Source organism: Periophthalmus magnuspinnatus, chromosome 22 (genome assembly GCF_009829125.3).
Source record: "Periophthalmus magnuspinnatus isolate fPerMag1 chromosome 22, fPerMag1.2.pri, whole genome shotgun sequence".
Lineage (NCBI taxonomy): Eukaryota > Metazoa > Chordata > Actinopteri > Gobiiformes > Gobiidae > Periophthalmus > Periophthalmus magnuspinnatus.
The window spans coordinates 9,093,062-9,120,021 of record NC_047147.1 but is presented as its reverse complement, the minus strand read 5'-3'; the positions used below and the strand labels follow the sequence as shown (position 1 = coordinate 9,120,021).

The following is a 26,960-nucleotide window of genomic DNA, read 5'->3' as shown; positions in this document are numbered from 1 at the left end:
TATAACCAGCGCCCAAGGAACAAAGAATTAAAGAAATGAAAAAGATGAAAGAACTGCGGAGATAATTAGTCCTGCTCCAACTTGAACAGAGGAGTACCCTTCTTCTTTTTTACCCGGCGAACATGTCCTGTTTTTTGGTGTCGCTCTGGGATTTGGGCAGAATACATTTGCCGATGATGCAACAGATTGTCCCAGTCTCACAGAGCAGTCAACATCAGTCTTTTATATGTCCTTAATTCACCGATCGGCATAATGCAGTATTATGTGACCTGCTTATACTAAATGCCTATTGGTAGTTTGCAGATTCTAGATGTGATGATGTCATACTCCCAGATGTTGGGTAAGAGACAGTTTTCCCTATTGATTATAGTTTCCAAAAGGGAAATTCACAAATGTTAAACCTGATGATTTCTATTAGTGACAGGATCCTAGAACTCACCATATTACAACACAAATCTACATTTAAACAATATTCATTTGATATATTTTCACACATCTGTATTACATATTTCTAATGTCATGTGAATCCCAGCAATATCCTACAGGTTAATTGACAACACTTACTTTAATCTTTGCTAGTACTTATTTATTATTTACTTTATTGATAAATTGATGTTTCTCAACCCTTTTCTTGCTTGAATTTTGTTTTTCTTACTCATCTTTTACCACTCAAAATGTTCCTTAATATATTTCACTGCTAACAAATGGTATGATGAAGAGGTATTGGTCAGCGGTCAAAATGTTTTGCTTGGTTGGTGCATCCCAATCTATAAATCACATTGGTTTACGTAGCTGATTATTAAAATAATGATGAAGATGATGGGTTCCTTCCACACTTTGACTAATTGTCAATAGCAGCAGTGATGATCTATGTTATAATTGTATTTTCCTGAGCCACTGTCTGGTGCTATGTGTTGCTCTGATTGTGTGCCCTATTTGCAGTGACTGTACCATCATTTCTCCCTAAATTGCTGTCACCTTTGATCAATCTTGCTGGCTCTCTTCATCACCTCGATTTGCATAATCCTCCCCTGGGTTTATTTATTAATTTGTCTGTTCACATCACAGAAAAAGCACCAACAAATAGCAGAGAGGGACAAATGATGTTAACTAAAAGGGTTTTTATTTTGGCTTAAATATCTCAAGAGTCAGTGATGGTCTAAGCAAATGTAAGTTTAAATTATTGTTTACATTCAGTGGAGGCAATGCAATTATTATGAAATGATTTTCATGTATCTACACACATTATAAACATTTTTTGCTGCTGAAGATAATTTGTAAGGCTGCAACAGCATTATGATGTTATAGTTTACTATCTTGTGACATTATCAGTGTAAATATTTTCACATAGACTTTTAAATGTGTTGAAACCTGTGGAACTGTGTGTTTTCTGTCTGTCCACAGGTACAATAAATATTCAGCTAGTAATTATCTTGCTTCACCAGGAAAGGCACTGTGTATTTTTAAATGGAGCTGCTATGGCTCTCTGTTGTAATAATTTCTCTCCTCCAAGCCGGCGGCATGACTTTTCACAGTGAAAATCTCTCCAGAACATTCTGCAGAAATGATCCGAATACTAAATTAAAGCCCTAATTCGACCTCTTTAGCACATGAAAAATGCTGGCCATAGATGTCACTTCTTTCCTCATTTTGATCTCTTCATCTGCGTCTTTTGGTTTCTTCACTCAACATGAAACCGCTATCTGTGATAAAATCCAATTTCTGGTAATAGCCTGTAGACGGTAATCAAGATAGGATCTCACAGCTCCCAACAAAGAGCAGACAGTGAGGGATTTTCTCTGGGAAATGATATTTAATATGCATGAGGTAAAGGAGGGCAGGAAATTAAGCCCTGTTCACTGGAGATATTTATGTGTGAGCTGTTCACAATGCCGGTGCCGGGATGGCCATTGAAAGCACGAGAGAAGTCTTCCACAAGTATTACAACTTAAGTCAATGTCTCAAGCTGGTTTGACGATGTGCAGTTGTTTTAGTAGCTCTTTGGGCAAGTGCTGTAATGGTCAGCTGCTGCCCTTGAGTCCTGGTGAACACTGCTCATTCATGACATGTTAATCCAAAATGAACTAACAACAGGTGAATGAACGGTCTCTTGGTTTTTCTGTCCCCTGCTTCTCCATGGCGTGCAGACAACTCTCAAAGTTTCGTTTTCTTTGATGACGGTAAGCTGTGCTAATTGGATGAAAATGTCAGTCTCCGTGAGGCTGCAATCAGTGATGTGCTTCTGTACCAATCACCATCAGTATGCCGCTTGTGTCGCTCTCCACGCTCAGGACTGGGTCGATCCATTGAGTCATCAAATGATTACACACACCAGCAAAGCCTCCCATGTCACAGATAGCGATGCCTCTTCAGCTGCCCCTCAAATCAACACCCTGCATCCACCGGACTCATTGTCCAATAATGTTATCAGTACCTTTTATAAAGTCAGAGAAAAGGGGGCTTCAGCCTGAATACAGAGTGGACTCGCTATGATTAGCAAGAGAAAATTAAAATGGTTTCACAACTGAAGGCACGTCCTTGGGAGGCAAAATGGACTCTTTATATTTTGCCATGGCTGTTGGAGTGTTTTCCTTATTACTTATATAATTGGACTTAGTTTGCACCACACTTCCTCTCCACGTAAGACAGTTGACCCAGTCCTCGCAATCCTCTCATCGCCACGTGACTTCATGACATGCGTGTGCTGCATTGTGATTGGCCCAGACCCAAACCTAATATACAGTAAGTGTTTCACTGCCACTGCTGTATAGGCTCTTTGTGTTTTAATCACCTCCTTCAAAGTGCCCTCCACAACCCAGGCTTTGAAGGAAACCAATCATTTCCTGTGTGTATGTGTGTGTGTGTACGTGTCAGAGTGGCGCGTGTGTCCTGACAGTGGTTGAGACCAGTTAATCTTTTAGGCAGCAAAAGATCAGGAGATTTTATTGAGGTCACCTCTGAGCATAATCTAAAGATTCTCCCTGCCAACACCAGCGGAGGCCATTTCACGCACCAATAGCCAACACTGTCTGTCTTCTTTTGACTCTCCACTCATACAAAAATCAGCCTGTCACATAAAGAAATTAGGAGCATTTATATCAGCGCTTAAGGGCTGTTTCTACTGTAAATTACAATGGAATGTGCACTCTGTTAAACATCCTGAGGGGTTACCTCACATGGCCTCACACACCTGTTGGTAGGCACAAATCAGCTATAGCAATATAAAGTAAAAGTTAGTTTTCATTTTTTCCTTTACAGACTTCTTAGGTTAAAATGGCAAAATATATTCATAAATACTTTTATATATACTTCTGGACAATGGGACACACACATTAATGTGTGTACCAAGTAGTAGAATAGGCTACAAAAATGGCACTGAAATTGCTTTCTATTATCAACAAATTACCTGACAATACAACACCACTAATTGAAAAATATGATTGCCCAAAGCTACAATTTGGAGCTCTTGGCCTCAAAACAAACAATACACTAACCAAAAGCTTAGTTATAGATTTTAGCGCAACAGTAGATTTTTATTTTTATCTTTTGTGTCTATATCTGCATAGATAGACCTCCTACATGGCCTCAGTCAGAACACACGTTTATTACATATCCAATAATCACTGAACAGATGTACCCCAAATGAATATATTATCATGTGTTTTACAGAAACAATGTTTTCCCTTGGTCGAAGCCACATGTCTAATACATTCAAAGAAATTCTCAAGATCAAAAGACCAATCCAACCATGCAGTCTTTCCATGCTCACATTTTCCATCAGTTTCCATTGAAGTCTGTCATATTTGATATGCTGCTCATGTTCTTTTTTCTACTGTTTCCTGGTTGTGGCTTCAGCTTTGTTTGCATAACCAAAGCTGATGAAATGCAGCAGAAATCTTCAGATAACTGACACTGATCACATGGGTGTGTCCTAATTAGTCTCTCGCTTGATCACAGCCATCACACCTTTAGCCTGACTTTCTCTCACGCTTTAGCAGCAGGTAACACAGTGATTAGGACTAGCTAAAACCACATCATTATAACCAACAGGCACGTGACTCTACTGTAACTACAGGCTAATAACAGACTAATTAAGACACTCTGTTTGTACATTTCATTCTATATATCTTAAGCTGTCAGCAAAACCTATTTATGGGTTTCAACTTCCTTTTTAAGGTGCCATTTTGCAGACTTTTCACCATTCAAAAGGGAATATGTTGTTTTGAACTGTTACTACTATGGCAACGGTGCAATTTTTTCTCACACTGAAACCAATGGATAAAGGGATGCATGTTGTGATTTGACATATAAGTAATATTTTTTGTAGCAATGACTCACTGAATTTTGGTAGAGACACTAACTTTGTATTTTCTGTAAGTACGTTGGTATTTTTGGCCTTGGTGAACAGGATATTCTCTTTTGGTTTAATTGCAGGCTCTTACTAAGAACCAATGAATACAAATATTTGATGTATCCATTAACTACAGATAATTTATCTTTAAATATGCAGTGACATTGTGAGTCACTCAAAATGAATATTAAATTTTGGTGTTCCTCATTAATTCTCCATCAGTGTACAGTAAGCTGCCAGTTTGACATTAAACAAGAAGCCCTGCATTATGAATTATGGGCAAATGTCATTTTCTCATTTCAGTTTTGAGGCCATTACTAGTGGCATGTCATAAATCATAAAACTGTAGCATTAGAGCTGTGTCGGAACCCAAGATTTTTAATTAATGTTATAGATGGTAGAGAGGATAAACATGTTACAGGGATAATAGTATCAAATTAAACACCTGGTTCACACATTGATTGCTGTTTATTAGCATTAGAGGGATTTAAAGCACATCTAAAGTCAAGTGGTGTTGTCGGACCAATCATGAGCGTATCGACCTGTTTGTCAATAGGAATACAGCTCGGGAAACCTCAGCCGTGATGCCGCTCTTTAAATGACTCCCCACAGTGAAGCCGTGTCTCTCCGTCACACAAACATTTGTCAATAAAAAAGCTACGTGGCTAACACCGGTAGCTCCTGCTTTACTTTCCCTTTTTGCTTTATCATGCCATCATTCTTTGTTCATCCCTTTCTCTCTCTCTTCCCTCCTTGACGTCAATGAGAAATTGGATGGTTTTTGATTATTACATGGCTGTCAGCCTCACTGCCGTTAATTGAATTGAATCGCAGTCCGTCTCCTTCTACTCCTCTGTCCCTTTTCCCCTTGTCTAACTCATTTTCATATTCTTGTCGTGTATATATTCATTCCCATAGCCCGGTTAGTTGTTCTTGAATATTTCACTGTTTGCTGGTTGCTGTCTGTCTGCCTGTCTATCTGACTCTCTTGTCATTTTCTTCCCTTACAAGCTTTCTTTTCATCCATTCTTCCCCATGTGCCCCCCTCCGTCTTATTCTCTTTTCCTGTGATACTGTTGTCATGGTGACGCCTATCATTTTCTGGCATGAATGGGAGAGATACTTTATTGACGGCAAGGGGAGGAGAGAAAGAAAGACAAAGATCGAAAAAAATCAAGAATGATATCAAAATGATGGTCCCCGCTGCTTATGAGATCCAAACATTTCCACCCAGTAATTTGCTCACTTCTGATGAGTCGGAGGGCATTTTAAAAAGGGAAGCGATCTGACTCGAGGAGTGGGATTTTGGGATAGACACAGGCTCGCAGCTGCTAAAGAATCCCCCCAAACACACAATTATTCATGTCGGAAAATGGGAGATTCCTCCTATTAGCTTCCAACTTCAGGTCGCGTTAATGAGTTGCTTTGTGTACACATGGCAGCGCTAGGCAAAATTGTGTAGTTAACCCCGTAGCTAAAAGCGTTGGTGGTGTTTCTGGGCAAGACGGACATCATTATTAAGTTGTGCTGTTGTGGTAGAGTTTGCAAACACAGAGTCTTGCGTCGCCCTCGGAAATAGAAGGCAAAGCTTGTTAGACAGTTCTGATCTCGGCATCATATCGGGAAACCATGGCACGAGAGAGCGTACTTAGAATAGGATTTTGGCCGACACCATTGCATAGTACAGGAATTTATATTTAATCTATGACTTTGAAGGTGCACTATGCAACTTTTTGGTGTAAGATAGCTTGTCTCCATGGAAAGGTTATTGCTATGGTATTAAACTTACCTATTATAAATTTATTAAATTACAGGTGTTTCAAAAATACCTGTATGTATTCTTACTGTGAGTGGGTCGCCTCTCTGAAGATCTAACTTGTAACTTGTCCTTGTGGCATAACCTTGTTTGTCTACATAAAGATAGTTAAGTTCAATAATGTGGAACATTCCTGACAAAGCAAAAACACTTCATAAAGACAAGCAGGTGGCAGAGCCTTCCAGAAAAAGTTTCATAGTGCACCTTTAAATACACGCTCAAAGGAAATATATGGGCGTCAGTTTATTGGGACGTTAAAAAGATAAAGACAAAGTACTATAGTTGATGTTGTACTAACATGTGTTTTCTTGGTCCTCAGTTCACCTGCTCTCAGAGACCATCCAGGGAGTGACAGCCACAGCAACAGGAGTCAGATACCAGCAGTCGTGGCTCTGCATCCTGTAAGACTCACTGAGACTACATGTAATCTTAGTGTAAATGCACAAGCTTTTTCCACACATTATTATGCTAGCTTAGGTCATATTTCATGTTTTATTGTATCAGGCAGCAGTGGTTAGTACATACACTGACAAACCACCATATATTTTGATACATTTAGAGCTGTCTTGGTTTGGAACCCAGTTTAGTCCTGATATAAATTTGGTCTGGTCCTATTCTAGTCCTGGTTCGGTCCTGATCTGGTCCAGGTTTAGTTCTAGATGTAGATGTAATCCTGATTTTTATGTGGCACATGTGAATGAGCTCACACTGTTACAAATTAGATGACCTTGAGATATATTTCAATGATTGTCACAGAAAATAATTGAATGTTAAGCTTTTGAATAATATGTACTCTTATACAGATTTTATTTTATTGTAAACAAATAAGAAATCAGTGAAATCTTATGTTGTAGAGGTTAGCTGAATGTTTGTTATCAATGTTTTATGGTCCACTATCATTCAGTACAACTGTGAGTTTTTACAGTGCATATGTTTTTAGAGGTCATAAAGCTATAACAAGACATGTGTGATATAAAATACTGAATGACCACATTATAATAGTACGCATACTGACACATTTACATAGTGTGTGGGCATTAAAGAGCATCATGGCAGGGTCTAACTGTTGCTGCTCAGAAAGAGGTTAATCTATGGAAATGAAGGGCAGAGCGGCGAAGGTGAGCCGTTGACATTTATAAAACCCTGATCCTCCTTTCTTTTTCTCTCCTCTCCCTTCCTCTCTTTTTTTCTCTCTCTCTCTCGTCTCTCCAGCTGTAACGTCAAGAGTCTACAGCGACGTCACGTGTGCATCTCGCGCCTGGAGCGGCCACAGAACTGGGGGGAAAACTGCTGTGAAGTCCGCTATGTCATCCTGGTCCTGGCCCCACTCAAAATGGTATGAGGCGCCTTCACCCTGCAGCGACAGACCAAACCACCATTCATCCCTCTTTACCAGATTATTAGGACATTTGCAGATCTCATAACCGCTGTTCAAATGACTTAGCTTAAATATTCATCTTTTTCTTAATTCTCTCATTCCTGTCTCCCAGACCCTATTCACCAGCAGCCATTTTGCTTTTCATATCAAACTCCAACTGGTTTCTGAATAAGTGTATTTTAACAGGCTGAGATCATTGAAAAGACCAATTGGCCATGACTCCCTCTAATATATAATTTTTGTTCTGCTTTGAGTGATTGCAGACTGCTTAAATTTGGTTCAAACTTTAAATTACTCATTTCCTATAAATGTATTCCCAGCCAGGCACCAGTCATGAGCCCAATTAAGTATTATTTTTGCCTTTATTACCCGGGAGATAACAAGAAACCATGGGAGAGGGACAACGGGACTGACATGCAAATCAAAGTGAGACTGCTAGTGTGAGATTTGTCCTTTATTAAATATATATCGGTCCAGGAGCGAGTTTGGTGCTTTAATCAGAAACAACCAGGTTTTAATGAGGCAAACCTGGAAATACGCTGTTTATCACACATTGTTTAAAAGGACCTTATCAATACAGGCTTCAGTGGAGGCAGTGCACTTTCTAGAATGAGACACAAATATAATAATAAATAAGAAGTAATACTTGTAAGTACAGATAACAGATTACCGTTTATGGTTAGAAAAGTATTTAAATTGCACTTGTAACTTTACTCTTGGGTAGTTCACCAGTTTCTTGTCTCCATGGAGATTTGTTATGCATGGATTGGCATGGCATTGAACTCATCTGTCTCTATGGGGACAAGCTGGTGGCCATTTGACAGGTCAGGTCTATGGAGAGGTGACCCTGCTCACATTTAGAATGCATGTTTTTCCAATGTATTTTATTTTTGTGCAATAAAAACACCTATAATGAAATAAATGGTAAGTAGACGATCATGAAACCTTTAAGGTAAAGCTGTAACATTTCCATGGAGACAAGTACCCTCCACCAGAAAAGTTACACTGTGCACCTTTAGCAATACAATAAATAATGGATGGAAATTTCAAATAATTGTTCAAAGTCCTTTTTTCATTTACTTTAAAATGTAGAAGTGCAGGTTGGCTCTAACTCTTTCAAATATCTCTGTGCGTGAATTCTTTGTTCCAGTGAATGGTGAATGTATTGTAGGTTGTATCAAATCAAAAGAACCTTGATGATAGTCAAAGTCAATTATAGCAACTTAATTCTTAGTCTCTTGTAGCAATTAATTTTGCGTATCCTCTGAGATTTCCTCAGGCTAAAGTATACACTGCTTGTGTATTTTGTTATCTTATTATACAGCCTAGAATACCTTTCAAAAAACTGTTTCTATTTTTTCTGATAATCCAAAATAGAACATTCTTTCTTCACCATGCATTAAATGAAGCATGTGTTCTATTCTGGAATAATCTATAGACAAAATGATGAGGAATGCCGGGCATTCCCTTCGGCTTTCTGTAGGTTTGGTTTCCAGTGATTTGTTCTGCCCATTGAAGAGCAGGTGGTGTGGAGGGGCTTTAGGTCTGACGATGAGCCAGTCAACCATTTCTACACTGTTTGTTTACTTTGTCCTTTGGGTTTCCAACTTATTTTCCCATGAACTCCACTCCTTTGTCCTGCTTTTTCTCCATTTATCCCTCTGCAAATCTTATGGGCAGCAATCACAACCACTAATGGCATTCTCTCACACATTAATCTTTGCCCCAAGTAAGCATGAAGTAAGGTTATGTCACAATTACTCCTGCTGGGGACTTCTTCCACAAGAAAAAATATTTGATGGTGATGATAATAGGAATTCCTTTGGTTGGCAAATATATGCAATCCAGCAATTTAGACTTTACAGCGACATCTGCATCTTTTTTTCTTAAGCAGAGACAGTGCTGAGTAGGCATGAACTTTTAAAATACGTTTCTATTTCTCATTTACACTATGAACAATCCCCAAGCTCCGCTGTTGACACGTTCATGCGTTGTTGGCCTTAAAGAAACTCCCACTTCTCTTATAGTGGCCTTATTTAATTCATAAAGTCAAAGCAACAGTCTTCAAAAGTTTGATGATGAACTATGATGTAGCATACCCTCACAACCAGTGCTTAACACTGGTTTGGTAATAATAATAAATACTTAAAAAATAGAAAATATTTGCATGAAATAATTATTGTAATGCTGTTTATCTGAATATGTGTGTCATTATGACATTTAAACTGAAGCCAGACTCAAAAAAGAAAATAACCTTAGTGAAGGCATTAAAACTGATTATTTAAGAGTTGGTGTGGATTCCCAACCCCAAGAATATTTCATGGACTTATTCAGTAACACCAGTGGAGTGCAATCCTTTCAGACTCAAAATAAGTTTGATTTGTGTTTATGTCAGTTCAATGATTTTGAATGAATTTTTTCTATAAATGTCAAGATACATTTGCTCCAACCATTTCTTTATATAGTATATTTATATTGGTGCTTTTCAGATTCTAGAGTATGATGGTATCATACTGTCAGATGGAAGAAGAGGCAGAGTTCTCTATTGATTACATTGTACTTTACCATGAAATATTTAAAAGGTAAAGTTTCAAATGTTGAACCTAATCATTTATTATTAACTAGGCCCCTCATTTGTATTCAATATCATGTCCATATAATGTCGTGATATCATCTGACACTCAACAATAGTATTTCATGTGAATTTAATATTTTAATTGTTAAATGTTAACACAAATGATTATTTCTGATGAACTAGTTGTAGGTAGGGTTTCCTGTGCCCATTGGAGCCCATATTAATCCTGTGACTGTGTGGCCAGTGTGAAAAGCTTATAGGCTTTGGTTACTCTGTTTGCTGCAGCTGCTTCTGTTCGCCCAGAGCACTGCGCAGTATCATCACCACCTGGACCACAAGGCTTCCCTGGCACCATGTTCCTCTCTCCCTGCACTCAGCCAGGCCATTATTACCACCACTCTGCCCCTTGCTGAGTCTCCTCACAGACTTAGTTGGAATTGATACCAAATTAGCAACAACAAAACCCAGCGCAAAAGCAAACCAGTCCAGAAAATCCCATTTGAAATCACGGAAATGTCATTGTATCACAGGATTTCATGAAACAGAAGGGAATTATTTGGAATAAATAGTTTCCCGGTCTAAGTGCTGTCAGCTTCTTTTAGGTCTAACCACTTTAATCTTTTGTGTTCACAGAAAAGCACGAAGACCGCGATGGAGCTGGGCAGGACATTCGCCACTCTGTTCTCCGACATTTCGTTCAGGCAAAAGCTTTTAGAGACCAAGACGCAGGAGGAGTTTAAGGAGGCACTGGTATTTCAGAGGCAACAGCTGACAGCCACCAACACTCTGCCTATTCCTCTGGGCATGGAGGAGACGGACCCCCGCAGCCAGAAGCCCCTCAAGGTGTGTGCTTCTCTGTAGAACAGGATTAAAACTAGTCTTGTCCTAGTTTAATCAATCTAGTCCCTGTTTAAGGCTGATTTAGGGACACTCAAGTTGTGCTTTAGGCCTGGTTTAGTAACAGTCTAGTCCTGGTTTAGACCTGGATCGATCCCTGGTTTAAATATTTAAAGTGAAGATGGACCCCTGCAGCCAGCAGTCCCTAAAGGTGCGTGCTTCTCTATAGACTAGGTTTAGAACTAGTCATGATTTAGCCCTGGTTTAGTGTCAGTCCAGTCATGGTTTAAACTTGATTTAGTATCAGTCTAGTCCTCATTAGACCTGGTTTAGTATCAGTTTAGTTCTGTTTTAGTCCTGGTTCGGTCCCTAGTTTAAAGGTTTAAAGACTTTTTTTTGGGATCAGTATCTCTTTATGATCTGTGTATTATGCAACCTTTAGACAATGATTACTGCATCATTGTGGGAATACATAGTGCACTGATTCCCAAATGGTGAGTCGAATATAATATTAAAGAGTTGTGAATCCCATTTTAAAATACTTACATAGAGGTTATGAAACAACTGTGATAAATCTACTTCTGCACCAAGAGATCGCAGAAAATATTTAAATCTTTTATGGCTCATTTGTTGTTTGAATGCAATTTCCACTTATGCTTAGTTCACTTTCTGTCTATAAGTAAAATAGTAAAATTGCATTCATTAGTATTCACTCATTTTGTTGCTTACCTGCATGGTTCACGGAAGTGCTGGAGCCTTTCACAGCTGCTTTGGGTATGTGTCATATTTGCATTGTGTTTTTGTGATTCATTTGATTTTAACACCTCATGCCTTTTTGGTTCTACACATCATAAGCATTAAAATGTGTGTCCCCTTGGTTTTCAGTTGGACTTGTTTGAGGCTTGCTACATGAACACTGACACTTAGGTTAACAGTTTTCAAATATGCTCCATGCTAGTTGGCAAAAATAATGAAAGAAAAAAAAAACATTGACTATTTGTTGTGTTGTCACTCGGGATGGGTACCTTAATACTGATTTTCCGATATTAAGGTATACTGTAATTTTAAAATGTCACACTATCAGGATGGGCTTCTTGACAAATTTATTTTACTGGGTCTTCTTCCAGTCTTGAGTTGATTAATTAATAGTAATAATTAATGATTATATATATTTTTGGGGGGGTCTAGTAAAAGTTTTTTTAATCTTCACTTCTATATCCTAGTACATAGGCCTTATCATTGTAGACTATTTGTTTTGCCCGGATAATTGCTCTGTGTTCCCCCAAATCTCTGTGCAGCAAAGGAGCAATATATCTTACACAAACTCTTTTTTTTTTTTTTTTTTTCTCTGAGCGCTTTAAAATACGCAACTCCACGGTATACTGTCATAGTGTGGTTACGATTATCATACTGTGGAAATTTCATCCTGTCTCATCCCTAGGTGACACAGAACATTATTTATTATGTTATACACACATTTTATAGAATTCCCTCAAGTATACATGGAATAGTTTTCACTGTAGCAAAAGCCTTAAACACCAGATCACACATTGACATCTCTTTTTCCCTTGTCCCATTTTCTGCATCCACTGGATCGTCTCCCTGTCTCTTCACAGCTCTGTGGACAGCTGCAACTGTGTCCATGCATTTACACATCTCCTGATTTTTTTTCGTTACCTCCTCCTCTCTCCTCCGCTCCTCCATCTTTTCCGTGCCCCTAATCAATCAGCATCAGCTCCTGCCAGCCCTCCTCAGTGGCTAAACGACCTTACATCTCTCACTGCGCTGTCACAACTCCCCTGCCTTCCCTTCCTACCCAACATCCCCAGCTAATGTTGCAGGTGACAGACCAGGGCTTCCAGACATTCCCACCTCCCCTGCATTTTTTTTCCCCCTTTATTTTTCTTTTTTTTTATAGTACAGGATTGTGTTAGGTGTTTATCCCAGGGCTTGAAAGGCTCAGTGCCACTCAACGAACCAGGGATTTATAGGAAGAGACAAATGGTGAGAGAGCAGGTGAAATGAAGAGGAAACGAAATGATAAAATGAGCCCCAAACAAGAGACCACACATTTCCTCTCCGCTACAAATTGACATCAGGCCACCCAGTAGTCTATATATTCAAAAAGACTACATTGCGTAAATTGTGACTTTTATAGTTTTTCTTCCTGTTGCTTCATTTGGTCAACCTTATATTGTAGCACACATGGCAAACAGGTGGATAGTAATTCCATAGCAAGACATTTGTTTATAAAACCAAAGCCAAAAGCAAGCAAACAAACCTGGCTTCTATGTAGTAATAATAAATTAGTTCAACATGTATGTATAGGGATGTAAATCTCTGCTGCAGCCAGTTAAACAGTCATACTAAGAGGGACTTTATCTCTTTGCTAATTCATTTGTCCATATGCAAAAACAGATCTCCATTGGGAATTTCCCATTTTTTGAATGTTCAGAAATTAAAAACCCAAATGCAACCCTGTGCTTACTTTGTAGAATTGTGGTAGTAAATTATTTAGCCAGATAGTGCTCAACTCTTTAAAAAATCAGTAAGACAGCATTGGATCTTTCATGAATAGTTTTAGAATCTTCTCGATCCATATCAGAACTAGTGACAGTGATTCCAAAGACACAACTGTTATTTTGGGTTGAAAATTACATTGTATTGTCTAAAAAAAGTGTTTTTTTATATTCATTGTGGCAACAAATTGGTATTGATTATTGGTCATTTTCCTTAGTTTCAAAATCAAGTTTACAATTTTTGTGTCATGGCAACAGTCTTTGAATAAAATAATCAACACATAAAGTAAGCATCAATCTTAACATTTTAGTGGTTTGTGCTTTTGTTGGTGGAGTTTTTGGTGTCCTTTGTCCTCCCGCTCCCTCCCACAGTCCAGAGGAGACGTGCAGGTTAATTGGTGCTTCCAAATTGTCGGAGGTGCAAGCGCGAGTGTGAATGGTTCGTCAGGCGAGTGATGAAGGGCCAGCCTGTAGTGTACCTTCCTCCTGATGTCACTGGGGATGACAGAGAGAGACAGCAGTAAAGATAATAGATAATGTGCGATGGTCCCAAGCAGAGAACAGAATAAAGGAAAGCTTACAGTTTAGCACACCCTCAGGCACAGTGTAGGGTTTTACGTTTAGAGGTCACTACAGTCAAGAAAATGGATCCAAAATATATTTACTGTACAAATAAGATATAGGCTAACAAATGAACCAACAAACCAAATGCTTATGCTAGATATGTTTTTAAAGACCTTCACTTCACATACACATTGCTTAGTCAAAACTGAGCTTTTGGTGTTGCCATGGACCACCATTTGTACCTAGGATTAGTTCTATTTTTGCAATGACCAAGAAACTACGGGAAATGATGTCTGTGAGGGCTTTGGTTCAGGTTGTTCTTATTCCTAACCACTCAAGCTGTGGTGAAAGAACACAATTTTATTGACAAATGTGTTGACATTTATTAGCTAATTACTATATTTTTCTTGGATTCTTAGTTAACTGTACATAAGTGCCACAAGGATCCCATTTTTTAAACAAGTAGTTTGATTTTTATAGTTTGAAACTGCTCCTTAGTCACTCACTAATCACACAAATACATGTAGAGAATTACCACAACAAAGGTCTTGGTTGAACATTCAAAAATTTTAATTACATCTTTGATCCTGCAAAAAGCTTAACATTTAAGAGTAATACTGTTTTCAGCACATTTGGTATTGTAAGAAAAATCACCAAAAATGTGTCCTTTTTCCAAACTATAAAAACCTGATGTGTTTTCTATGGTGTTATTTCCTAAAGGAGCCTGTATTACTGGAGCAACGTGTTGATGTGAAGACAGAGCTATTTTGTCAGATCTTCTTGTTTAAAGGAAAAATTGCATGCGCAGCAGATGTCATATTTCAGATAAAAGACTAATTACTATGACAATACCATGATTCATCATTCAAGCATTTACTGACGCTGTTCAAAGTAACAACCAGATAACATAAGAGTACTGACAACCAGTCAACATAGTGCAGGTATAGAAGTCTACAACTTTTTTCTGAAGATACACCAGTATCTGTGTTAAACTTTAAAGTGTATATGACAGGTTACATTATTAATTTCTCTAAAACATAGGTAATTTAGGTGAAAGTTCAAATTTTATTCCATTGTTGGACAAGGGCAGCACATATCACATATATTTGTTATTTTTATATTTGTTACCTAGCAACCATAATGTTAAAAACGTGTTGAAATGACACAATAGTTATTTGATAAATTAAAATGAATGGCAACACCTTTTTTCATAAATTAGTGTTTAAACTGTCAGAAAAATGCTTTCTTTGTGTGTAAATTGTCCTTGCATTTTTGATGGAATCGATGATAGTTGATGCTAGAAGTATATAGAACTCACAGCTACTTTTTGTTTTCTACTTTTCTTATTCACAAACCCCCACTTAACTGATAATTATGATGAATATTTACGTCAGGTGCTATGACCAATCCATCATCAAACCATGTAATAATTATATTACAAGTCATAATTTTACTACTGGTAAATCTGTGATTTGGAGTGTGAAGTAAAGTATTAGAAGTTGATCCATCGATCCAGTCATTATGAGGCTAAAAAAAAGTCATTCCTTTTCCCTCCAGGCTTTATTAAATTGAGTAGAAATATTCTTCAATGGCTAACATATGACTCATTATCATTTTCAATATGGATGAGGTCCATCATGTAACAGCATATGTGTGTTATCTCAAGAGCAAACTATTTTAATAATTATGTAATAAAGATATTTCAAAAAGTTCATTAGCATTGGTTTTAATTATTCACCACTGAAGACAAGTCTATCGACATATGGTCCGGCGGTAAAGACATTTAATAAGAATCCTTCTCGTAATAAATTTGTTAATTAGAATTGAATATTGCTATTAAAATATCAGTCCAACTAATAATTGTAACTTTTTTATCTTTCAGTGCAAAGATTTCTTCAAAGCCGGTCGAGGGATTTATGAAGACTTCTGCCGGAGACTGCCTTTCTACATGTCAGACTTCACAGATGGTAGGCCCGACTTGTGACCAGAAGGAATCATCTTGTCCTTATTACGGCTCACTTGGGGGTAGCTCCTCACAGGTCACTCACCCTTGGCCTCAGATACATCTGTGCTTCGTGTGTCATTTCCAGTCCAACCAAAATGACCATTAGTGTTGTTTTCCTGTAGGAATATGCTGCAGCTTGTCCACTGTCATTCCCTCAACCTATCAAACATGGCTGCATTGGGCTTTGGCTCCGGGCAGGTTTTACTGACCCATCAAATCAGCCCCCATTCAATAAGCCGAAAATGGCCCGTACAAATGTCCAGTGCAGAACCAATGGACACAACTTGATGGTTTGATTGATCTACTTCCAAGATTTCTAAATTGCACAATTCTAGGAACGAATCATATGATCAGCACAAAGGCACATCTCCACAATGCAAACCAAACAGCTAAAACCAAGACATGTTCTAAAGTTATTTTATATCTAACTAACACTGCATGTACTGAACCAAGTGATAACCAAACCTTTCATATTCTTTGACAATTAGATATACATATAGGCCAATGCTGTAGTAACTCAGAAACAACCTTTGAAAATACTAAACTACTAGGTGGACTTGGTAAAGTATGTAGCACATGGGGCACACCAGTTTTAAGAACATATACTTTCCTCCAAATAACACCTGGCACTCTTGGAAATAAAGTTTAAAGCTCCATTGAGTCCAGTTTTAGGTTTATGACTTCCTATTCTGGTATTACAACAGCCAAAAGTGGACAAACTTACACTACAGCATTTAAAACCTGCAGTAATTTAAACAACACTTTACACTGTATGTTTAGAAATTTTGATTTTCTTACACTTTTCAAATATTTTGTGTGTTTTAAAACCTGCTTCAAACTGTTTCACACAGATTAGATAAAATAGATTTTCTTAAAAATACTACATACAACAGTATTACCAAACATTTTAATTTCCTATATTTTACTAATAATGACTCCTCCTAACCATTTCAGTCTTGTGTATTGTGAACCATTGGATAATAACAATAATGAAAGTAACGCATCCAAAATCAGTGTGATCATATTATGGGCCCATTAGGTTGTTTTATGCCAAAATTACCTATCTATCATTTGGATAAAGGCAATAACTGCTCCTTATGATGGATGACCTGGAGCCAAATGAGCAGTTTTAATAGTGCGCGCCGCAGCGGTTTACCTGCATGTTCTGTTGAATAATGAACTGCTGTTTGTGTCCTTTGGAAATGAGGGCCTCCTCCGCTCCATTACTGAATATGACTCATGGGTTTGTGTGCGTTTTTCACCCTCAGGTATCGTTGGCAGTAATAAAACGTTGCTCAAGTACATGACGACGGCCATCTTCCTCTACATCGCCATCCTCCTCCCTGCCATCGCGTTCGGCTCGCTCAACGATGAGAGCACGCGTGGAGAGATAGGTAAATTAATGTGTATTGTTGGGCTGTAGTTGAGTAAAGAAATTCTTGATCGATTAAAGACATGTCCTGCCAGTCAATTGGTTGACTAAAAAGGGTAAAAACTCTCAAAATGTATTTATTTATTTATTTGATTGGGACAATGCACGCTAATGACAAAACATGGATGTAAAGACACCAGATTATAGCCAAGGGATAATTTTCATCCGTTGTCCCAAGGGGCTGGGGTCACAAAAGGACAAAAGGGCCAAAATTAAAACTGCACACAACACTCATTCTCACTCAAACTATTATGTATCTCTATGTATCTGACCCAAACTACACTCACAAGCTACAACCATGCAGGAGTTAATGCAAAAAAGACTATTTATGCAAAGAAGTTCAGGTAACTCTCGCACTAACTTCTCCTTTCAGCTGTCGCCACATATCAGTGATTATAATCTGAATAAAAGGATTTGTTTTAATACAATTGTGATGGATTATGACTCCATCAACCAATTAAACCACTTAAGGCATACAGCCCTAGTGTCTATGTATGTTCATATCATAATAACTAAAATCATTCATTGTTGTCAACATAACACCTCCCCCCAAAACTTGTCTTTCAAAAATTACAAAGTTAGATACTGTTTGACTTCCATATCAATTATCTTGCAAGCAGAAGTTATACTTGCACAAAATGAATTACAAATTGATTCTCTAAAATATGCATGAAGATGTAGCCCGCCTTTGTGAGCAGCAACTATTTGTCTCTTACAGTTAGCATACTGTAACTGGAGATGTTTTTTCCCTCCATCGATGAATTTTTTTTAAGTAAGTAAGTAAGTAAAAAGGAACATAAAAACATATATATACACTTTAAATACAGTGACAACATTAATTCGAAACCCACAACAAACTGTAGCAGTAGTAGGAAACTACTACAAAACAATTCAGTAGCCCTATTTTTCAACCTTCAGCCAACCATACTGGTACTTGAAGTTCTCCCTGTAGCTAAAAATTACACAGCAAACATTCAAAACAGGCTGTAAACCAAGGAACCAGTAGTTAATATTTTGTATCAAGTCCATGCATATTAAAAATCACATTAGCATTCATCACTTCTCCTTTCATGTGTTGACTGACATCTCCAGTGTTCAACTTCATAAAACAGTAAGATACCAGTCATTAGGGAGGAGAGCAAATCTAGCCCCATTTATCCACTGTTGTATAAGAGCTTTAATTGGGGTCAGGCAGAAAATTATACAATACATATTAAGTAATGCACAAATGAAAGTGATAAGAGACAAGTCTGACAAAATGTATATTATTTTGCCCTTGAAATCTCCTGTTTCCTTTTTGGGGAGAGATTTAAACCTCCTCAGCAGCTGCCAAGTGGTAAAAGCGCAAATCTATAACAGCCATATTTCTTTGTTTATTGCTTTGAATAAACACATTCTCAGTTTATTTACATCTTTTTTTGTGAAATTGCTCACAAATCTTTGGTTAAAGTCACATTTTCAGAGCAGTTTTTTCTAAATAGTCATTAATCACGTCTTCTGAGAGTGCGTTATCTTCATCTCTGTGTTTTCCAGATGTCCGTAAGACCATCATTGGGCAGAGCATCGGAGGGGTCATTTATTCTCTGTTCGCTGGATCTCCTCTAGTCATCCCTCTGACCACTGCCCCTCTAGCCATCTTCATCAGTGGTATGTACTTCTGCAGTTTACTGAACATTTAATCGCATTTTGAAGTAAATTTCAGTGGCTGCAGTTACAAGTTAACCAAAATCAGATTAAGATCTGATTTTCAGACATTTAAAATTACTTAAAGGATACGCAAACTGCCCAATTTGATGTGAGTAATCATAGGGACCATAATCAGAAGTAAATCAGATAATTTAGATTTTTGCTGAAAAATTTGATAATTATAAGAATTTGAGTGCATGTAACCACAGCCAATGTTATAATATTCTTTTAAAATGCAAAAGATATATTTGTTCATATATTGTTATTCAGATTTGTGAGATCATTCATTTTATCACCATTCACTACAACTTGTGAAGTGAATGTGAAACACCAACATGTAATATAAGTTAACATGGAAATTTGGTATGGAGGGCATAGCCTTTTTTACAGATGGACAGTTATAAAAGACAGAGAGTAAGAAGATTATGTTAAGCCACCTCTTTGAATAAAAGAGAAAACCACATCATCAGGGTAATTGTATCCACAAATTCCTGCTTTTTCCCAGAACAGTGTCATTATGTAAGAGCCGCTTCCCAAAAGCCTGGGGTCACAAACTAACTCATGGACATGTATACTTTATATTCACTACAGAGAGACAGCAGAGCATAAGTGTGGTATTAGCCAGCAGCAGTAGTTTGGATCTAAAGCGTGTTGACGGAGGGAGCTGCAGATCAGCCCGTGGTCAGGCTGTGGTGCCAACGTGCTCTCACAATAATACCAGGGCTGTTTGCCTGTTTGTGGTGTGGCCATGTTTGAAGTAAATAGGTTAAAGTTTTACGAAGCACATTCTCAGGGGGATAATTATGGCTGTGTTTCCAGCAGCCAACCTCAGCAGAACAATGGTCTATTTGTAAAGTCGTAACTCATCAGTGCAGAAATCTGCTCAACATTACAGCCGAATCGCCCTATTTTACGAGCATTTTCTGATCTGAATGAAATTCTTTTCACTGTTTGGTCTGTTTGGATCGATGTTTTACTACTGCTGTAAAACCCATGTCATAAGAGTCTTTGTTCTTTTTGTCCCTGTGAAATATATACTTCTCCACAAAAAACAAATTCTCCTGACCATCAGCACCAGTCGAACACCACAGTGGTACCTGCAGTATGCCCAATGGCTGATTCTGCACTGAATCCATCAATGCATCCCTAAAATACATGGAGTTGTACAAACAAATATAAACATAAATGTAACATAATGCAATAAATCATAATCAGGACTATAATACCCATGAGTGCATATTTTATTAGTCCAGATTTGATTTAACTACGTTAAAGACAATAATCCTGTGTTTTGTTTTTATAACAAAGATTGAAAACATCGGATCGGTGCAGCGTCTGCAGTGATGCGGTCGCTGTATCGGTCCGTTGTGGTAAAGAAGGAGCTGAGCCGGAAGGCGAATCTCTCGATTTACCGGTCAATCTACGTTCCTACCCTCACCTATGGTCATGAGCTTTGGGTAATGACCGAAAGGACAAGATCGCGGATACAAGCGGCTGAAATGGGCTTCCTCCGCAGAGTGGCCAGGCGCACCCTTAGGGATAGGGTGAGGAGCTCGGTCACACGGGAGGAGCTCGGAGTAGAGCCGCTGCTCCTACGCGTTGAGAGGAACCAGCCGAGGTGGCTCGGGCATCTGCTCAGGATGCCTCCTGGACGCCTCCCTAGGGAGGTGTTCTGGGCATGTCCCACCGGGAGGAGGCCCCGGGGAAGACCCAGGACACGCTGGAGGGACTATGTCTCTCGGCTGGCCTGGGAACGCCTTGGGGTCCCACCGGAGGAGCTGGAGGACGTGTCCGGGGTGAGGGAAGTCTGGGAGTCCCTGCTTAGACTGCTGCCCCCGCGACCCGGCCCCGGATAAGCGGAAGAAAATGGATGGATGGATGGAGATTCAAAACATTCGTCTTTTCCAAAAACATTCTCATGCTGTGAACGTTCTCTATATAGATCCGTACCTCGCCTTACTCCATAAAAAAATCTCTAACACTGATCTTTGCATTCCCTGATAGTCTGAAGGGAGAATAGTCCTGTCTTGTATTAAACTTGTCTATTTCAACAAAGGATCAATACTTAACAAAGCATAATTTACATTTATATCGATTTAATCAACATTGATCAGTCTGCAGTTTGTTTGTTTCTCATGGGCACATTATCTGACACACCAGGTTGAATTTTAATGAAATATGTACCCTTTATTGTCCAGGCGTTTGGACTAATGAAACAGTATATATATAAAATGTAACTTTTATTTTTCCTCTTCAGTTATTCGAGGTATATGTGACGACTACAACCTGGACTTCCCAGCATTTTATGCTTGCATCGGCCTCTGGAACTGCTTATTCCTTATACTGGGAGGCATCTTCAACCTTAGCCTACTAATGAAGCTCTTTAAAAGGTAACTCTTTATCATCACTCTTTATTCATCATACAGTGATATATAGCATGTTGTCAAAAGTATAGAAAATCAGATACTAATCAGTAGTATAGAAACTAGATACTCATTTGAGAAATTATGGATACTGAAACATAATCACAGAACAGAAATGAATCTTTCCTGAATAGCTTTAAAATTATCTTGAGCTGCATCAGAACAAGTGTAAGACCGCATAGACAAGTATGAGTTCATGGGCCACTATGGCATCTACCTGGATGAGTGAGGGATTGCACAGATATAAGGAATGATAATTTAAAATAAATTAGTTTGATTTATTGTTGAAACTATTGTTTGAAGAAAGAGTGTTCTGTATTATCCTCGTTGTATCAGAATCGGTATTGAGTACTGAGTCCATGCCTTGTTTATATGCACTTATTAGACTTATGAAAACTTACTTCTAAATACTGATATTTCCACCAACCACCTCTTTGTATTTTATTTCAGTGAATACTGTTTTACCCCCTGGTATCAAGGTAATTTCACTGGTCTCTCTTTTTGTTTGTTTGTCTTGCAGGTCGACAGAGGAGGTCATAGCATTGTTCATTTCAATTGCATTCGTGGTTGATGCAGTAAAAGGCACAGTTAAAAGTAAGTATTTCTTTATTGGCTACAACCTTCACATTTTGGCTCTGTGTCTGACTTTATTTCACCATGATGGTACACTTGGTCCTTTTAAAATGTTGAAATTTTTTGTCAGTGCTGGCTACACAGAATGGCCATTTAGATAAGGTAAATTCAATTGTAAAAAGTTTTTGATCGTTTATGTTTGCCCAGTTTAGAAATTATGAAATATTGTTTCAGACCTGACAATTATTATATAAGCCTTTTGGACCAAGGCAGCTTTTTGTATTTCTCATTGTGTGCTATGATGCAGCCTCACTCTGGCACATAACTGGCTCAGTGACAGTGCAGATATGGAGATTGTAGTCATCTATGACTAATCACAAATGAAGCGTCACACCTGCTACAACACAGCTTCAAACCTTCAGCAGTTATTCTACTGACTAATGAGTCCAGCCTACTGAGTCCTGCACTCCTTTTAAAAGTCTGTTTTACAATGGCCATCGCAACGTTGTAGTTCATCACATACCCATCACAATTCCTCACTACTACTCACTACTCTTAAGAACAAGTGTTTTGAATATTGCAGTAATGGTAAAAATATGATGCTTCAGATGTAATTATTCTTTAAATATTAATGTTACATATGATGTTACATAACAGAAAACTTTTCTTAATTGGTTAATTAAAAGTCGTTCTAAGAGGAATAAGATTGTGTAGTTGAAAGGCAAAGCTCTCAATTTACTTGTCATTCTATGTTCCTACCCTCACCTATGGTCATGAGCTTTGGGTAATGACAAGATTGGGGATACAAGTGGTTGAAATAAGTTACCTCTGTAGGGTGGCTGGGCACTCCTTTCGAGATAGGATAAGGAGCTCAGCCACATGGGAGGAGCTTGGAGTAGAGCCACTGCTCCTCCACATCGAGAGGAGCCAGCTGAAGTGGCTCTCGGCTGGCCTAGGAATGCCTCAGGATCCCCCTGGAAGAGCTTGATGAAGTGGGTGTGGAAAGGGAAGTCTCCCTACTCAGATTGCTGCTTCCATGACCCGGCCCCCAATAAAGCATAAGAAAATGGACGGAAGATTGTATATATGCCCAACAAAGTTTGTGTAACTTTGACAGGTCAAAGCACTAGGATTATAGCTCAAATGCATTAAATCAATTCTGATTTTAATCCCTGCTTGGGGCATTATTCACTATATGACACAGTTTGTCTTGGGACATTGGATATCATAAATGCATTGCAGTTTAATTTGGTAAATATCAATGGCGAGAATGTATTTTTGTTCATGTTGCTGTTTTTGTTCAATTCTGAGAAACTATTTGTAAAATTCGCTCCCACAGATTCCATTACCATAACATTAACCTGGAGCATACTGCTGACACTTTCAAGACCAAATATTTTGCGGTACCAAGAGTGAATACATTTGCACATGTAGCCTGTCTCTTGTATAACTGCTGGTCCTGTCTTGTGTATGTTTGAGGAAAAGGAGAGAGCAGAGTATAGCTGATGTCATGAACTCATCAGAGTACTCCACTGACACTCACAAACTCTTGTAGTAGTGTCTTCTTATAATTCACAGATATGTAAAAGTGCAGGGAGAGGCTGAGGCTTGACTATATATACAGAAGGGGCTGCTCATCACTGTCTGCTGAAAGCAAAGACATCCATCACATATACAGTGTCATAGAACACCATTAATCAGTCTACAGATGGTAATTAATGCTGGTAATATATTCACTTATTAGAATTATGATCTAGTAACATCATGTTCATGTTAGACCATTTCAAACTGTTTTAGTGTACCATGGAAGTTACAAAGATATTTTTAAAGATGCACAGTAGAACTTTTCATATAGATGGTCTGCCATTTTATCTCCATGGAGATATTATTTTTGCATGGTATGTTATTTAACTTATCTCCATCTCCATGATGAAAAGAAGGTTACACTGCCAGGCCAAGTTATAGGTCAGATATAATAAATGCATGATAGAACATTCCAGGTAAATCAATTACATATCCACTGTGACAGAGCCCATCCCAGAAAAGTTACATAGTGCATCTTTAATATTTTCCATTTCAGTTTGAGTTTAGTTGTTGTGGTATTTATTGTGTTCTTGAGTCCTGTGTAAGTATTGGTTTAGTCTATCTTGTTAGGTTGAAAACTTGTGTTTTATTCTATTTAAGAATAGAGTGAAGTATTTTTTTTATGTATTTATGCCATATAACAAAAGAGAAATGCTTTTATAAAAGTTTTAGATCAATTACAATTACCAATTATTTTTATTTGCTAAATGCCAGAATAATGAGAGAAGATTTTTTTCATTAGTTTCTTCAAAGTCAGATGTTTACATGCATTTCATTAGTATCGCCTTTAAACTGTATAAACTGGGCCAAATGTTTTGGTTATCTTTCCGCAAGCTTCTGACAATAATTGGCAGGAATTTTGGCCCATTCCTCCTGACAGAACTGGTGTAACTGAGTTTGTAGGCCACCTTGTTTGCACATGCTTTTTTGCCCATACATTTTCAATAGGATTGAGATCAGGGATTTGTGATGATGCCACTCCAAAACATTGACTTTGTTATCCTTAAGCCACTTTGTAACCAGTCTCGTAGTATGCTTCGGGTCTTTGACCATTTGAAAGACCTACTTGCGCCCAAGCTTTCACTTCCGGGCTGATGTCTTGAAATGTTGTTTCAGTATTTTTTGTGTGTTTTTTTTTTGGAGTATTGGCTTCTTCCTGGCAGAGTGGCCTTTCGGCCCATATCGGTACGGTACTTGCGTCACTGTGTGTATAATGACACACTCTTACCAGCTTCAGCCAGCATCTTCGCAATGTCTTTTGTTCTTGGGTTGATATGCACATTTCGGACCAAAGCACGTTCATCTTTGTGACACTGAACCCGTTTTCTTCCTGAGCAGTATGATGCCTGAACATTCTCATGGTGTTTATGTTTGCGTATAATTGTTTGAACAAATGAACATGGCACCTTCAGGCATCTGGAAATTGCACCCAAGGATGAACCGACTTGCAAGTTCACAATTATCTTCTTGATATCTTGGATTTCTTTTGACTTTCCCATGATGTTACACAAACAAACAGTGTACTTCAGGTGTGTCTTCAAATACATCCACAGGCATGTCTCTAATTAACTCAGATGTTGTCAATAAACCCATCAGAAGCTTCCAAAGACATGACATCACCATCAAGTTTTTTTTTCCAAATTGTTTAAATGCATAGGAATCTTACTGTATGTAAACTTCTGATTTTGAAGAAAGGAATGAAAAATGGTATATATAAAAAAATCCTTCTCTCATTTAGTAAATAAAAATAATTTTGGTAATCCTAATTAACTTAAAACAGGAAAACTGAGACAGTGAGAAAAACAAAAAGCATGTGTCTTTTTATATAGTGTATGTAAATATCTGGTTTCAACTGTAGCTAATCAAGTAGTTCGATAAGTTTAAAAATCTAATTAGAAGCAAACTTAGCCCACTAGGGTTTTATATTGGAAATAATGACTCTACCTTCCTGAACACCTTTGTGTGGTGTCTGCAAAGTGCTGAGCAGAGACGAGAGAACCAATTTTCAGTGAAGTAAATCCTGGGTCTTTAAATGTTTGTTGAGATTTAGTTCTTCCAGTACTAATAAAGTTTAGATCTGTGAATCACATCAATAACCATATGCTTTTTGCTGACTACCACTACTACACAAGTTGTATCTTAATTTTCAAGTTGTTGTAAATATCTTGAATTTAGTGTATGTCTCTACATTTTAGCTGATGCCACCAGGCTGCAGAGCGTAGACCATTAGCATACCAAAAGAGTCCTAAATCATTTAAATCTTTTACATGTAATACTAGCTTAAACCTACCCCATAGTGACATGATAGAGGCTTGTTTTGGGGATGCAAAGAGAGAAATCTAAACTGACACAAGCAATTTTGTTTGTGTGGCTGTGAATCAGTGCTGAGTCCTGGAATGTAGTTTATGTAGTTGTAGCTCTTTTAATTTAAAGTTTAGATCGATGGGAACTCAAAATAATAGCCACAATGTTTCTTAACCTTGTTCAGTAGTATAACTCTACCGCTGTTCTCTTACTGCTATACACAAGCATTGTATACAATATATATTATATATTTTTTGGTGGAGGGTACCCAGATGTTATTTGTTTGTCTGCATTTATTTTACTACAGGTGTTTTTTACTGCTCAAAATTATTTTGAAAAGCATGCTTTCAGTGGCAGTGGCACCTTTCCACAGCTCTATCCTATAACCTATAACTTGTTGGCCTGGTGCAGAAACTTGCTCATCTACATGGAAATGAATACATTTAATGCCATACTGTGGAGTAATAGTATCTCCATGGAGTTAATGTATTTTGTTGAGGGAAAATGATCGGCCACTGGCCTAAACATGCTATTCTCTGTTCTCTTTATATTATATTCACTTCATTGAGTGGCTTCCAATGTTGTTTATTGTGGTAGAGTTTTTATCCAATTATATTTCAGGTTGCTTGTGTTGTCAGGCAAATTTCATTTTCCTGGGGCCTTCAAAGTAAACAGACACAGACACAGTGAGTTTCAATAGCCAATCAGATCTTGATTCTGCAATTCAGGGCTAGCTAGAAGGTCTTAAGCAAACTGGACATGTACGTGTCCTGTGATCGGATACGCATACGCATAACGCACTGCTACAGCATGAAAGGCGGCAGTTTGCAGAATGTCAAATGTCAATGTCAGGTATTGCTGTATTTTTAACCCATAATGGCTGAAGGAGGAGAAGAGATTGATCTGGTTGCAG

General features: G+C 38.1%; 1 protein-coding gene across 2 annotated transcripts in view; it reads left to right on the top strand.

Moving 5' to 3' along the window:
- The window catches only part of slc4a11 (solute carrier family 4 member 11), a 93,396-nt gene that overhangs the window by 47,176 nt on the left and 19,260 nt on the right, over positions 1-26,960 (top strand). For both annotated transcript variants that reach the window (XM_033988102.2, XM_055230950.1), the window contains exons 6-13: positions 6,487-6,568; positions 7,380-7,503; positions 10,754-10,963; positions 15,923-16,007; positions 17,314-17,439; positions 19,011-19,124; positions 21,421-21,553; positions 22,107-22,180. In XM_033988102.2, the coding sequence (XP_033843993.1) occupies positions 6,487-6,568; positions 7,380-7,503; positions 10,754-10,963; positions 15,923-16,007; positions 17,314-17,439; positions 19,011-19,124; positions 21,421-21,553; positions 22,107-22,180 (948 nt within the window). The remainder of the gene's footprint in view (positions 1-6,486; positions 6,569-7,379; positions 7,504-10,753; positions 10,964-15,922; positions 16,008-17,313; positions 17,440-19,010; positions 19,125-21,420; positions 21,554-22,106; positions 22,181-26,960) is intronic.